Source organism: Platalea leucorodia (genome assembly GCF_965183815.1).
Source record: "Platalea leucorodia genome assembly, contig: HAP1_HAP1_SCAFFOLD_24, whole genome shotgun sequence".
Taxonomy (NCBI): Eukaryota; Metazoa; Chordata; class Aves; order Pelecaniformes; family Threskiornithidae; genus Platalea; species Platalea leucorodia.
In genome coordinates this window covers 2,606,324-2,622,000 of record NW_028121458.1, presented here as the reverse complement: position 1 = coordinate 2,622,000, position 15,677 = coordinate 2,606,324, and the positions used below count along the sequence as shown (strand labels likewise).

Here is a 15,677-nt window from a genome sequence, read left to right as displayed (position 1 = left end):
TGATTTAGGGAGTAGCTAGAAGAACAGTTATAAGATAAGGGGAGCTCCAGGATAATCTCGTTACAGACAACTCAGCCTTGGGAGAACAGATGCACAGGACCATGAAGACAGGAAGAAACGGAAGAATGGCAACAGTAGTCTTGAAGGACAACGTCTACGTGATCCTAGGACTGAGTTTGCGCAGAAGCAAGGGTCGATCAGTGAGCACAGTGAAGAAGACTCCGAGCCTTCATCGGAAGACCCCAAAGACCACTTGAAGACCACCATGAGAGATGACTGCGCATGCGAATCGGATATTTACATATGCTAATAAGTTCCTGGAAATCTCATGTTTATGTAAACAAATTCCCGGAAATCCTATGAATATGTATGATTGTATAGTATATATTCTCTAAAAATTCATGAACTCGGAGCACTTGTGGTGGAGAATCCCCAGTGCTGCCCAGCGCTGCAAGAAAGGATACCTGCTTAATAGTGACTTGGTTGCTGTTGAGTTTCATTTCAGGGACTCTCTGAATACTCTGTTTCTCCCTTGGGGAGATTTGGACGGTGAGGAGAAGCATCCGTGAATTTTTGTATCAAAACTCTCTGCAGAAATCAGAAGCACCACTTAGGAGTGGCTTTGGTCAAGACGGCAATTTTATTGTTCCGATCGGACACGTCAAGTTTGATGGTTGAAAGACCTGCCAAAGAGGTAGGCAACATTTCCTGGTGATGCTGCAAACGTGGCTTACTTGTGAGTCCTCCTCTCCAGAGTTCTCTCTGGATTTCTCTTTCCTCTTCACTTTCTTGCATTCTTTCTGTTTCAATTTTGGATGACCAGAATGCTCGCTTCTGTCTTTTGCCGCCTTCTTTCGGGCACACTTTCACCCGCCTCTGCACAGGACTGTTTCCTCTTCCTGCACGTTCGTTTTCCATTTGCCTGGCAGCAGCCTGCAGACTCTGGGTGAACTGGCGCTGGTGGGAGCGCACGTTGTTCAAGTGAGTATTTCCCCGGCTGCTGCTCGCCTACCGCACCAGGATGCGAGTCTGCTCTGTGGCCACTCAAGCCGCGCACACCTTCCCCTCCTGAGCTTTTGCCATCACCAGGGCTGTTTCTCTGCCTGTGGGAAGAGCCGCGCAGGTTCCCCCTGCCACGCGCCAGCTGACGGTGAGCGCGCCGCTGCGTTTCCGCGCAGCAAGTGTGCCTCCGCCTGGGAGGCGGGCAGTCTGGCTGGCTTCTGTTCGGCTTCTCCCCCTCCTCAGCGTCAGAGCGCGCTCTCTTCCTGCCGCAGTGCTGAGGGGGAGGTCCTGCAGAGTCCCATGGTTTTCTCTTCCCTCGCATCCTCTGCAGATTTTCTCCACCTTCTTGATTTCTCAGTCCCACGACGCCTCCAGGAAACGGACTCTTCAGCACTTGACCCAGCTTGGCCATGGAAGTGCTCTTTGTCTCTTGGCGTTCAGCGCCTGCTCCAGGGGTCAAAGGATGGTGCCTGGAGAAACAACAGGGATCTTAGGCTAGGGTTGTTGTTGCAGCCTCCTCGTGGCTTCCGTCTCCCCCTGTCACATTCCGGCAGCACTTGATATGGCACGCAGAAGACTGAACCAGCACTAGAAGCTGGAAATTAGGTCATGCGCTTCCAGCCATGCCTGTCCCTTTCAGAGCAGTGACTCATCTTTGTACCCTCTCGCACCTCCATTTTGCCTCGTTTCACAGCCAGTCTCAGGGAGCAGGCAGGTAGCAATTTACACAAGCGCAACTGTTTAGAGCCAGACAAGGAGGGAGAAGAAAGGACCTGGCGGACTGCAGAACAGAGAACTCAGCTGGACAAAGAGGCATTCTCTGCTAGGACAGAAAGCAAAACCCACCGGAGGAGACCAGCAACAAGAAGATCAGGAACGGGAGAGGGAGCATATTCTGAACACCCTTTCACACTTCATGGTACCTGGCATAGAAGAGTAAATAGGCACGCTGGCAGAGTACCGTCTTGATGTCACAAAGACGTACAGAGGCATCATTCATCTTGTACCAACATCCATCGCTGGCCTGCAAAGAAAGGCAAGGCTGTCTTCTGATGAACTGCAGGGTTTTTAAAACAAAACCACAGACAGGACACCGCTGAAGGACACAATACCCCAATGCACATCACTAAGTTGGCTTTCACCTTTACGAAGCAGTAATAATGTCCTGTCTGACAGCTGGAACCTTCATGTACCAGGACGGCATACAAGGAATAGAGGAGCGGTTCTCCAGGGGCTTGAGACATGTATGCGCCAAGGTCCAAATATTCCGGATACTGCACAACCTAAGCAGAGACCAAGAAGACTCAGAAACTACCTTGAGAGTCTTTAGGAAGCAGCCTGAGAAAACCTTGTCACCAAACACAGGCTGCAAGTATAGAAATCGATCTTCTTGGCCCATCAAAACCAGGTGTTGCCATTTCATCATGGAAGTGGCAGAAAACGGTTTGCGCCCAAACCATCTCTTAAGGAGCACAGGAGGTGCTTATCTTCACATTGGGACTTTCCTCTTACCGCAAGGGAAAGAGCAAGGCACAGCTATTGCATTGATTTTTCTTAGGCAACTGCACTCACTCGATAGCCATCGGGCAAGTAGACAGTAACAACTTCCAAAAAAGGGTTCTCCTTCGGGAAAGGTCTCCTTCCAAGCAGACGAAGTTGCAGTGCACTTGTAGCCATACCTTGCTAATCTTTCTGCCAGAGAAAGCATCAAATCTCTTCAAGCACACGGTCAGGACATTGGAGGAACGATGTATTGTAAGGCTCTTGGACGCAGCAGCCAGCTGTTCACACCTGGAAAACAAGCACAGCCCCAGCTGTTGCAACCTGTCTTCTCCCCGCTGTGCCCCCCATCCATGTAGGGTTGAGTTAAGGCTTGTTTTGCCCAACTATCGTATGCACGCTTGCATTTCAGACCCCTGAAGTCCATATGCTCTCCCTGAAGGCAGCTTCGGGCTAGGGCGGCTCCCTTTGGAGAGCAGCAGTCTAGAGCCTTGGCAATACAAGAACTAGGCATGACGCTGTTCAGAGAGCCAGCGGGGACTGCTGCTGCTCCGAGGACTGAGGTCTCCTGGACAGAGACGCAAGCATCCAAAAAGCCTTGGAAACAAAACTGTTGATGGCTTTCTTGAGGAAGCTGCTGTTGCCAGATCACTGCCCAGGGCTCCCGCCTTGCTTCGGCTCACCACTGCATATGGGACATGTCTTTTCCCTTCTGGCCATAGGGGTAGTTCAGTGGGCAACTTCATAGCTAGGAAGCTTGACCACCTCCAGGGCAGACAATGCCAGCAATAAAATTCTCATCCAAGCTTTCCAAGTATTGAGGCAGAAGGGGAAAGAAATACCCATCTTAGAAACAAATGCATTCTTTTCCAAGTTCTGGATGATTCAGGTGGATTAGTTGTATGGGGAAGAAAAAAAAAAGAAAAACAAAGCCAAGCTGTCTCATGACTGGGTTTCTCAATTCAGTCAAAACATAACTAGTGCTCCCAGACATGCAATACCGTAACCCAGTATCTGCTATGAAGGTGGCATTGGCCGAAATCTTACTTGCTACATTTATAGCCATTTTCACCATCCAGCTGCTCCGGTTTGACAAAGTCTTCCAGAGCTCCAGTGACCGATGAGGCTGCCTGGATGAGGAAGAAAGGAGAGCACTAAGATCCTGGAAACTCAAAAACCCCAGGAAATAGCTACCCGCGTGGTACCAGCGTTATCCCAATAAACAGCTACCCCTGGGCGGTACCAGAGTTACCTGCGGTACGCGTGGTCCAAAATAGCAAAAACAATCAAACCCATCCCCCCAGCATCAATCAAACGCGTAGTGAGGGAGTCCCAAGCAGGGTGGTATGACAGTGTCATGATGGCTGTCCATACCATCCTTACTCTTTGCCCAGCTGACACCCAGCACCCAGCCCAGGGAGACCATTTACAGGGCTTCCGCAGAAGGAGCACACAAGCCCAGTTCCCTTCCCATCCACCCCCAAGCTCTTGCCTGGTAACAGCCCACAGCTGGAAGCCAACATTGTTTACTGGAGATAAACTAGGCCCCCGCAGGGGCCCTGAAACATTTGGCACCACAATTTCAAAACATCTCACCTTGATATCCAAAGGAATATCAAGGAATGTCTCGTAGGTGTCAGAAACGGCTTTGCAGCTCAAGCACGTTACTGCAAAAGAAGCAAAGAGAAATGCTTCTCAGGTAGGGAAGGAGACTAACTGCCCATTTCAATGACCAACACGTACGACTTTAGACACACTGGACCTACTGCCGCATGCTAGGAGCTGTTTACCACAAAGAGAGGAAGAGCCATGGGTCATTCTAAGGACCGAAATATTTTTAAAAAGTACCTCTGGATCTTAGAAAGCCTCCAAAGACCTGATGAATGAGTGTGCTAGCTTGAGAAGTTGTGTCCCGGCTGGAAAGAAATGGTAATCGGAGCTCAGAAGGTGGAAGGCAGAGAGTTAGCTCTTCCACGAGTTTTCCTTGGTAGGAAGGGCCCAGACAGAGTTTTCACTGGTGGTCGTAAAGGAAGGAGTCAAAAGGGCTAGAGAACGTTTCAATGGTCATGTGCTTATGCTTACTTGCTGCTTGTGCTCAAGCAAGCCCCCTGCATGGCATCCACGGTGTAGTAGAAGAATTCATGTGCGTCTTCCTGGGTGCCAAGCTGGAAATGGTCTCCTATTCCTGAGAAAGAAGAAGGGTTTCCCACTGATCTCAGAGAAAAAGGAAAGAAGACTTACCCTTCTGAAAGCTCTCCTCCTTAACATGAACCCGGCAAAACCAGTTACACACTTCTTCAGAAATCCAAAATACCTCCAAATGAAACCATCTGAAATGACTCACGTGGAAGCTCATTGATCACAGGCGTAGGCTCGATGGCACTGCCCGAGCAAGACAGCACCTCCTCAATGTGCACTTCCATGGTACACATCATGCAGAAGCCTTGCTTCGCACCTAAAGAGGGAGGGAAAGAGGGACAGAAGGAAGCAAGCAAGCGAGCCTCTCGGTCAGGTAAAATATACACAGCTATGGAAAAGCTTCAAGGGAAAAAACCACCAAGCCACCCCACGTTTAAGTTCCAGGTGCAATCTCCACTCTCCCTTCTACATCTGCTTCTCCTCAGATGCCAGTGGCTCAACAGCCCTGTGGCGGTTTATTGTGCAGAGTTGTATAGAAGAAATAGGCATGCCTTTCGAAGGCACTTCATTAAGCACGGGAAGCAAGAAATGATCTTCCCTGGGAGTAGGAGCATGGCGCATGAAACCAAACTGACGCGCTGCCTATGCTATGCCGAGCCCGCTCTGAAGGCAATATTGGGAGGCAGCTTCCAGAGGAAAAGGAAGAGCTGTCTTCCCAGAGTCCCCGTTGTTCTTTCATCCTTCAGAGCTGCCCAAGAGATGTAAAAGAAGGTGTAGCAAGGACTCACAGGACTGGCTGTGCTCACGAGAGAGCAAGTAGTTGGCCAGCGGCGGGGTGTACGTCAAACACTGCAGGACAGAGTTGAGGAAGCAGGTATTGCCCAGGTTGAAGAGGCCGCCTCCGACACTGCGTCTTTGCTGCCAGGCCATGCAAATCTTCTGCGGAGGAAACAGGTCCCTTTCCGGCACAGCCATTCCGACACTCATGCCTGCAAGGAAGTCAGCTTTTAAAGGAGATCCTCCTGGTTTGGTTTTGGAAAGCCCTAGACCGCTCTCCCTAGGCTTGTCCCTCTTAGGATGTGTTACATAAAAGATAACAAGGAATTATGCTGGCAGCCTGCGTCTACCCAAGCTGTAAAAGTAGAGCTCAGCTGGCACCTCAGAAGGTACAGGCCAAGCCACACGTCCACCCTGTCTCGATCTACGCAATCCCCTGTCCAAAAGGAAACTAACAATTACCTTTGCCGCCAACTGGAATTAGCGGGAAGGGGAGGGAGAAGAAATGGATGAACTTTCCGGGAAGAAAAGGAGAACGTAGAAGGAAATGCAGACAGCGAGGAGCTGAGTGACCCCCGCTGGCGAGCTCAGCCCACGCTTGCTCTCTCCAGCACAGGCGCCAGCTCCAGGAGAGAGCACGGCAGGAGCTGCCCGGGGATGCCATTTATGGCCACCTGGCCCTGGGACGCCCTTTGTGACATGCGGCCGTGTGGGGCCACGCGGCGACGGGACTGGCACCGCCCGGCAACTCCCACAGCTGCGGCCACGGGGCCGCCGCAGTGCCCGCTGCGGGGACGGGGCTCCTTCCCTGGGCAGAGCACATGCCTCTGCCCGGCGCAGAGCCAGCCCTGGGTGGGCACGGGCACACGGCTGGGGCCACTGCTGGGGACAGCTGGGGCTGGCACAGCCCTGCTGTGGCCCCAGGGTCCTTCCCTGCTCTCTGCAGTCAAATGCTGCAGGATGGTGCTGAGGAAGCTCCTGTTGCCCAGGTTGTAGAGGCCCGCACCGACCCTGCCTGGTTGCTGCCAGGCCATGCAAAGCTTCTCCGGGGGAAAGAGGATCCTCTGTGGCAGAGCCATTCCCTCGGCAATGGCTGCAGGGAAATGACATTGGAAAAGAGAGGAGACGATGTGGTTGCATAAAAGCATCATTTAGAAGTCGAGTTCTGTACAGGAGCCCCCAGGACAAGCAGCTCTACCCTCCGACACAGAACCACTGGGGGAAGCCTAACACTGCCATTGACAATGAGTGGTCAAGAAACAGTTTTGGAAAAGAGTCTGTTGCCCTGCTTACTTTGCCAAAACGCCAACAAACCCACACTCTGATTTCTGTGCCTCGGGCTACCTTCCTTTCCCTCTAGACTCCTGAACTGGATTATCGGGTCAAGTCTTCCCTTTTCCTGATTGTAACTTGATGAAAACAAGCAAGTTCCTAGCCCAGAAGGTAACCCTACTGATGTCAGACCTTTCTACGAGCAATGTCATCTTCCAAAGTCTTGTCCATAGTGGCAGAGGAGGGACAAAACGTGTTTTCCCGTCTCTAATTGAAAACACCTGGGTGAGCCTGGCTGATTGCAAAGAAATAATTGTAGTTCAACAAAATGATTGAAAATAATTCCAAAATTCCAAAATTCCAAATGAAACCCACAGATCAACGTCTGCCATCAGGAGTGTTTCAGTGGTACTTGTAAGTGCTGCAGAGCTGCAGGCTGACGGCCCTGCTGTCCCTGTCACAGGACTCCAATTGACAGCAATTACCAAGGCCCTTTTGACAGACTGCATTGCGTGTCACCTTCTCTGAAGGGGACCTGCTGCTTACCTGTGGCCAGCGTTAGCAGCAGAGCCCTCTGGTCTCCAGCCCACACTTTCCCACCTTGTACGCAGGAGTGACCGGCTTTTGGCCGCTACTTTAACGGCTGCCTTTGCCGTCCTCCTTTTCTGTCTCCCTTCCTACCCCATCAGTCAGGGTGGGCTTCTTGTCATTCCAGGCTGAGACCAACGCCTCAGACTACACGGCCACCCCCCTACTTACCTATCCTAGGCTATGGTAAAGAAATATAAGAATTAGCAAACAGGAGCTCTAACGATAGCCTGTATCTGGCCGGCCTAGAAAGGTGTAATAGCTCAGCCTAGAACTCGGAAGGCACAGACCAGCCTATACTTTTCTCCCATATCTACCTACTCTATGATGTGTCCTGAAAGTCAAATCATAATTACCTTTGACCGAGGATGGAAGCTGAGGAGAAGTGGGCAGGAAACGATAAATGGTTGGAAAAAAGTGGGCACGCAAGTAGCAATGGAAGGAGCCGAGTTATCCCGAAGGGCAGCTCAGCCCAACTAGCTTACACTGGCCTGCTCTTCAGGATTCCAAGCCCTGGCCAGGTGAGGTCACAAGCGCTGGGTGGGTGCCGCATCACTGCCCCTTTGTGACATGGGCGCCCACATGGGGACATGTCCCCTGGAGGCCACAGAGCTGCCACAGCCCAGGCACCTCCCGCAGCCATCAGCCCCTGGGCTTCCCCATGCCCTGCTGGCAAAGGGCTGCTCATCTGCCGGCAGAGCTCCCACCTCCTCCCTGAGCTGCACCAGCCGGATGAAGAAAATCCTGCCCAGGGCTGTAAGCGTGCCTGTTCCCAGCTTTGGCTGGCACATTTGGGTTGCTGAGGGTTTCTTTTCCACTCTTCCCAGGTACAGGACTGTGTCCGTGAGACTCGTGGAGCAAAGCACCTGGTCTCTTACAGGTTCATTTCCAATGAATTTTATCTGCCCCCAAGATACAGCCATGGGCTGGCTCTGAACTAGTGCTCCTGCCTGGTACCAACACCCCTGGTATCTCTGTCCCGTCCTTCTGCTGACAGCCCCACCACCGGCATCCCCACCGCAGGCTGGAACCTATATCCCCAGGAACAGCATCCCCACCCCACGCTGCTACCATCGCCCCCAGTACCTGCAGCTCCCACCCATCTACGAGCAACCCCCACAAGTACCTCCCGGGGACCCCCACAGAGGGACACCCCAGGGGCTCTCTTAGGAAAATCTCATGCCCTAACTATTGCAGCAATTAGTCTTGAGAGTATGAAATTGGACCAAGTTCCTGAAGACAGACAGATAAACATCTAGTTGACATTGTATACTGCACAGTCATGGTTCAGTCAGCATGACCAAAGGGCCCCAGCTCACTGCAAGGAGGAGAAGGACAGCCCCCACCCTGAAGAAGAAAGGATGCCCCTGGACGACCCAGCTCACGCCAGCATCCCAGCCCCTCCGACACCTCTATGCAACCCTCCCCTTATCTGCCATCAGAGACCAGGATCTGCAGCCAGACCCACTCCAGGGACGTCAAGATCAAGAAAGAAGCAGATGGATGACGACGCCACAGAATTAGAGTTGCTTTGCACAACAGCAGCCTGTGTGTGTGTTCAGCAGGGACTGGTTAAATTGCATTGGACCTGAATGCTTGAAAGGCATAAGAAGCATGTGTAAAACCGCATTTGTGGTGCCCCAGTTTGAATGGGACATCTCATGCGCACAAATGCAAGAATTCCTCTTGTAATGCTATACTCTGCGTCCCAGCTTCTCTCCTCGGTCAGCATAGCCCACTTGCCAAATTTTCAGGACAGCTCCCCATCGTGGCCACACAGTACCGGTACTGAAGAAGAGGAGAAGAGAGAGACAGAGTTCTCCCTATGGCACATGACTCGAATCATTCAGATGAATAACTCCATAAACTGCCCTGAACTTCATGAGCAGGGACAGTTTTAAGGTCCAAAACTGATTACAGAGCCCAAAGTCTCCTTTTCAGGGCCCAAAGCCTGCTTTTCAGGATCCAACTACTCCTTTTATGGTCCAAATGCTCATTTTAAGGCCCAAAGCCTCATTCTTAAGGTTCCAATTTTCACCTTAGGATCCAAAGCCTCATTTCTATGGCCCAAAGCCTCACTTTTAGGGATCAAAGGCTCATTTTAGGGTCCAAAGTCTCTTTTTAGGCTCCAAAGCCTCATTTTTATGGTCCAAAGGCTCCCTTTCAGTTTGCAAATCTCCTTTTTAGACTCCAAGGCCGAATTTTGACTTTCCAAAGCCTCAATTTCAGGCTCCAAAGGCTCAGTTTTAGGATGCCACCAGCTGTTTTGAGGGCCCAAGTTGCATCTTGAGTTTCCAAACCCTCGTTTTTAGGGCCAACCCCCTGGTTTAGGGCTCAAAGCTTCAGTTTTAGAGTACAAAGCTTTGATTCTAGGCTTGAAAGCCTCCTTTTGATGGTCCAAGCCCTCATTTTCAGGCTCCAAACCCTCACTTACAATTTCCAAGCCCCACTTTTAAGATTCAAGGACTCATTTCAAGGGCCCACAGTGTCATTTTTAAGTCCCCAGTTCTGATTTTGAAGGTCCAAAGCCTCATTCTTAGAGTCCAAACCCTTATTTATGGGGTCCAAAGGCTCATTTTTGGGCTCAAACCCTCAGTTTTAGCTTCTAAAGCCTCCTTTTCAGGAACCATAGCCTCATTTGTAGGATCCAGTCTGCAATTTGGACGGACCAAAGCCTCATTTTGACAGCCCAAATACTCATTTGGTGGGCCCAAAGCCTCATTTGAGAGTCCAAACTCCTCATTTACGCTACAAAGCCTCATTTGTTTCATGTCCAAAGCCTCATGTTGAGCCTCCAAAACCCCATTTTTAGGGTGCAAAGCCATAGGTTTTGGTACCAAAGCATCATTTTAGGGCACCAAACCTGATTTCAGGGTTCAAAACCTCCATTTCATTTCCCAAGCCCCATTTTGAAGGCCCAAATCCTCCTTTGGAGGGCCCAAACTCTCATTTATAGGCTCCAAAGCCCCCTTTGACAGCTCAAAGCCTTCACTGGGGTGCCCAAAGCCCTATATTCAGGATCAAAGCTTCAGTTCTTGGGGCCACAGAGGAACATAACGTGTTCCCCTCGTTTGCAGGGTCCCGAGTGTCATTTGTAGCATCTGGCCCATTCTTTTTACTGCCCAAAGAGTCCCTTTGAGGGCCAAAATCCTCATTTTTTTTGTTCCAAACCTGTCTTTTATTACCCATAGCCTTTTTTGGGGGCCCACAGTTGCCTTTTTAGGATTTACACCATCACTTTTAGGGCAGCAAGCCTCTTTTCAGGGTCCAAAGCTACATTTAGAGGGTCCAAGGCCTCATTTTTACTTTCTAAACTCTTAGTTTTGCTCCCAGAGCGTCATTTTAGACTTCAAAGTTTCATGTTAGTGGTCCAAAGGCTCCATTGTAGTTTGCGTAGTCTCCATTAAAGACTTCAAAGCTTCATTTTGACTTTCGAGAGCCTCAATTTCAGGCTCCAAGGTGGCATTTTTAGGATCCAGCCAGTCGTTTTGAGGGCCCAAGCCACATGCTCAGTGTCCAAACCCCTCTTCTAGGGCTCACAGCTTCATTTTTAGGGCCCAAAGCTTCATTTTTGGAGTACAAAGCTTTGATTCTAAGATTGAAAGCCTCCTTTTTAAGGTCCAAACCCTCATTTTCAGGATCCACACCCTCATTTGCAATATTTCCAAGCCTTGCTTTCAAGGTTCAAGGACTCACTTAAAGGGCGCAGAGCGTCATTTTTAAGTCCCTAGTTCTGATTTTGAAGGTCCAAAGCCTCATTTTTCGAGTCCCAGGCCTGATTTATAGGGTCCAAACCTGTCTTTTATTAACAATAGCCTTTGTTCAGGACACACACTGGTGGGGGATGGCAGGGGCTGGATCCTTGCTGCTCCGTGGCAGGTGGGCTGGATTTCCAGGCACAGGCGGTGGCTGCTGGCATCGGGTCCGGCTCTCAGGGGTTCTGGGGCATGCGGGACAGCTGTCTGGGCGCGTGGGGCGGCTGCTGGTGTCAGGCCGGGCTCACGAAGCTGCGGAGAGGCACCTGTGAAGAGAGGAGAGTGCTGAGGCCCCGCTGCAGCTGCGGTGCCATGTGGGTGCTCACTTTCTATGGCAACATCATCCCTTGTTGTTTTTACTTTCTGACCTTGCTCTGCCTACGTCTGTCGCTGGGTCTGCTCTTGTTGAGGCAGGGTCACTTGTAACCAACACTTGCCACAGTAAGAAGGGCTTTCAGAAAAGAATGCCCATGAATGGAGAGGCCAGTGAAAGCATCTTACAGCAGAAACCTCAGTCGAGTCTAGCCAATAAGTAACTCACCACTCCAGAATACTCGAAATGCTTCATGACCAACAGCAGCCATCTCATACAGAAGTTTGGCCAAAAAAACCTGCCAACAACTCACTGTTTCCTCTTCCTCCACAGACAGATCACACCACACAGTGCCATCCCAAACAGCACGGAGCCCAAGACTGCCACGGCGCCTTCTATGCAGTATTTCTGGAAATCATTGGGATCCACAGCATTTGAGTTTCTCCTCCCGTCCACACCTGGAGGAACACTTCTGCACATTAGTGTGTCCTGCGCACGACTGGCAATCTCCCAGGAGGTCTGACATTGCCAGGAAATGGTCTCTCTCACTTTGTTAGCATCTCCGAAGGAGTGACCATCCTGGGGCTGCAGCATTTCAGTAGAAACAAAGGAAACTCCCAAAGCCATTGCCAACCAATGCACTCTGGAGCCTCTCTTTCTGCATCCCTGCATCAGGGAGTGCCACCCCCAGCTCTCCCTCCCCAGCCCAGCACCCACACCCCGAGGGGACGGAGTCAGGCCCTCTCACGAGACACCTCAACATTGCTCTCCCCCTTTGCCTTTTCTCCACCATGGGCACACCACTTGCATGCCTCCAGTTTTCAGGACTTCTCTCCCACTTATGGCCCCCTGCAAGACTGCCCAGAACATGGAGTCTTTTGAAAAAATTCATATATTCCGGTGGGGTGGCTTTCCCCGGGGCTGGGCAGCACTGCCAAGAAGCAGAGGAAGGTAAAGCCTCAGCATGGCTCAGGCACAGGGGGTGCAGAAGGACGGTGCAGGTGCCCTCTGAGCCTGTGCCTGATCTGCCAGTGAATCCCTTTGCATCTCGGCTCACAGCAGGGATCCCCCTCTGTTGGGCCTAGGGCTCTAGGGACGCACGGCAAGCTCTGGGATGCAGGTACTCAGGGAGGTCCATTCGATCAAGAGTCACATTTCCCATCATCTACTGAACGTGGTTCAGGTGGCCTTGTTCCCAAAATGGCAGAGTTCTGAAATTCCTGGGAAAGGGGGGCGGTGGGAGGCGAGCACTTCACCACATCCACAGAGGGTTACCGGTGTCTCTCTGGCACACTGCTGGCAAGAACCTCCACACCCCCGAGACAACAGCCATCCTCAGAGAGCCGCTCCTGGCTCCCTGCAGAACACTGGCTCTGTACTAATAGTTCGGCTGCTGACACCATGTGCAGTAGCCAGCACCAGGGGAAGAGCCTGCAGACACCCAGGGATTTTGAGATATGACACTGGATGACCGAGGGACAGCAATTACCTGGCACGCCGCTTGGTTGGATTGCCCCCGTTTTTCCATCAGAGACTGGCAATGAGGGACTGCCTCCTTCCTCAAGCGCCTCCTTCTCCACGGTCTCACCGTCCATCTCTTTAGAAAGAAAGTGGGTCAGTTTAAGTAGAAGTAACCGTTCCTCCTCAGGAACACAGTATCTTCAGGAGGCAAAATACATTAATTACACTCAGAAACAAAGCCTGGGTGTTTGGGGGTGCACCTCATCACTGGTCCAAACAATGTGTCAGTCACGGAAAAAAATTAAGCACTGGACACTTTCCAGTTTAGCAGTAGATGGCAAAACCTGACCTGCTGAGAGACTGGGAGATTGCAGGTCATCTTCCTGTTCACATTCCACTCAGTTCATTTTGGGCAAACTGCAAGATGACGGTAAATTACTTCCCTCAGAGAGGACAGGAGGTTGCTGCAGCCAACTCAGGTGGGGAAAGAGCCCTTTGGAGAAGCACGTCCCATCATGCCAACTCCATCACACACTGAGGGTAACAGCCCCACACAGTGGAATGAACCCCAAGCCCTTGCAACTATCTTCTGGGCACTTTCACAAGTGGCAGTGAAGAGCCCACAGTCCCCCAAAACAAGAGGAAAGCCACAACCAAGGTAGCTAAAACACAACTACACACAGACAGCTAAACCACGCGAGACTGAATTCACAGCCTTTCATTTTAGCTGCCTCCAAGGTTCAGTGTCCGGCCTCAAGCTGGGTGTCCAGCTTTCACCTGTCCCTGACCCCGAGGTCTCACAGAGTCCTCAAACATCAAGGAGAACAACGGGGCAGGACCAGGCGGTGAAGTCGGGGCTGCTCCGACCCTGGCCAGGGCATGCCTGCAGCCCCGGCAAAGTCTGCCGCTCTCAGCGACCCCAAGCTGCCTGCGCATCCTCTCTGCCACCCAAGGGCTCTCTCCCCTCTGGCCACTGGCAGCAAGGTGTGAGCACCACCAGTTCCTGCCAGCTGGGTACCAGCGTCTGCCCAGAACAGCTCTGGCCAGCGATGGGATAACTGGGGCAGCAGCTGTGCCTGGGACTCAGCCGGAACCACAACTGGCAGCAGAGACTCTGCACCATCTCTGCAGCTCACCAGCACCTGCGAGGTGTGCAATCGCGTGTCAGTGCAGCGAGGCTCTCCTCGAGCCCTGAAAAGGAGTGCTTAGCCTGTGAAGTCAGCCAAGACTGACTACTCACCCCTGGGATGCCAGCTGAGCTCCAGCACAGGATCCAGCCGAGGTGCTGGAGCCACATCTGCAACCAAACCCCCATGACACGTTTCCATCATACACTGTGATATACACCATCATAACTGAACAGCAGAACATACACGGGGATCACGGAATGTCACGGCACACACAGCGCAGGTCTATATTCTCACACCCGCACGCATTTGGGCTTGGAGCTGGCAGCTCGCAAAGGCAGTAAAAAGCCATGACGTACCCATGCGATCTCCCTGCGCGTCAGCCCTGGGACCCAGCCGGGAAGCTGGATATCCATCGCCTCCCGCCACGTCTGGAAACAAACAGAAGAGAGCAGCTTCCGTGAAATATTTCCGTATACTTCCTCAGAGCTGAATGGCAGGGAATGCCGTTCAAACGCGGGATTGCTCCATGGCACTCCGCTCTCCCTGCCACTCCGGAGCATCGTGCAGACAGTTCCTGGGTGCCTGGAGCATGCTGATCCAAAACAACCCATGCACGGAGCTGTCGGGAGAAAGGACTCCCTGGAGCTCCCACCAGCTCTAAACTCAACCCCAACAAGCCCGCTGGCTTTGCAGCAGGCACTGGAAGCAGCGCAGGCTCGCAGAGGCTGGCAAAGACAGCTTCGCAAGGCAGAGTGCCCCAGGGGACATCACTCAGCCTGACCCTTTCCCTCTCTGCTCTTCTGCATGTCTGAGCATCGGCCAAGAAATTATTAAGTACAATTTCATAGGAACAGACTATGAAACCCTAAATGCTGATGCATTCAAGTGCCATACCTGTGGGATCGCCCTGAGGCTCCTGGACAAGATCAGGCTGAGAAGTCTGGTGGCTGTCGCCTACAGGCACAGCTGTAATCAAGCACGTTTCCCTTAGATGTTGTGAGCTATTTCTTTCCCAGTGACCTGCAGTGACTGGAGGGGAGTCAGGGAATGACGTGGCATCCAGATGTGGGTGGGGGGAGATTTCCAAAGCTGCAGAGGGGCCCGGGTGACCTGTTGGCTGGCACCTGGCAGCTCTCAAAATACCGTTTCCAGGCCGTGTGCAACTCCCCTCAAGGAGCGGCTGGACAAACATACGGCCCCTCGGGGATTTCTTACTGGGAGATCTCTGCTGTACACAAAAGAAGCCCACATGAAAGCACGGGAGGAATAAAATGATCGTTCACACGTCTCATGGAGAAGAGCCCGCTGGGCAGCGAGAGGCTGCACAAGTGCTGCCCCGTCTGTTCCCCTGGGCTGTGGGCTGGGGCTGTGTGTCGGGGACCTGTGTTTGCCCAAGGAGAGCACTGCAGGGCTAGAGCAGGAATGCTGCCGTCTTCCTGAGCGGACACCTCCTGAGGACAGACGTCCCCGAGGCTGAAAGCTGGGACCCAGCTGGGGAGCGGCAGAGCCACGGCCCCAGGCACAGCTGTGAGCAGCCTGGGAGAGAAGTGCTCCTGTGGTCTGCTCCCCTGGCACCATCACGAGAGCTGGCCCTGCGACGCCCTGCTCGGGCAGCCTTCCCCCGGCCTGCACGGCAGGGCCAGAGCTGTACGGCAGGGCCAGGCACCACTCCTGGCACCACCGTTCACCTGCAAAAGCCCCCTGCAGCGGCCGCGGCCCCTGTGCCTCCCTGCAGGGCGT

General features: G+C 52.4%; 1 protein-coding gene across 1 annotated transcript; it reads right to left on the bottom strand.

Moving 5' to 3' along the window:
- Positions 1-4,584: 4,584 nt before the first annotated feature.
- Positions 4,585-5,616, bottom strand: LOC309603241 (ubiquitin carboxyl-terminal hydrolase 42-like; the record flags this gene model as incomplete). Its single annotated transcript, XM_082338131.1, has 3 exons — positions 4,585-4,687; positions 4,847-4,957; positions 5,430-5,616. Coding segments are annotated over 3 exons (401 nt in total), but the record flags the coding sequence as incomplete, so codon positions are not given.
- Between the last annotated feature and the right edge of the window lie 10,061 nt (positions 5,617-15,677).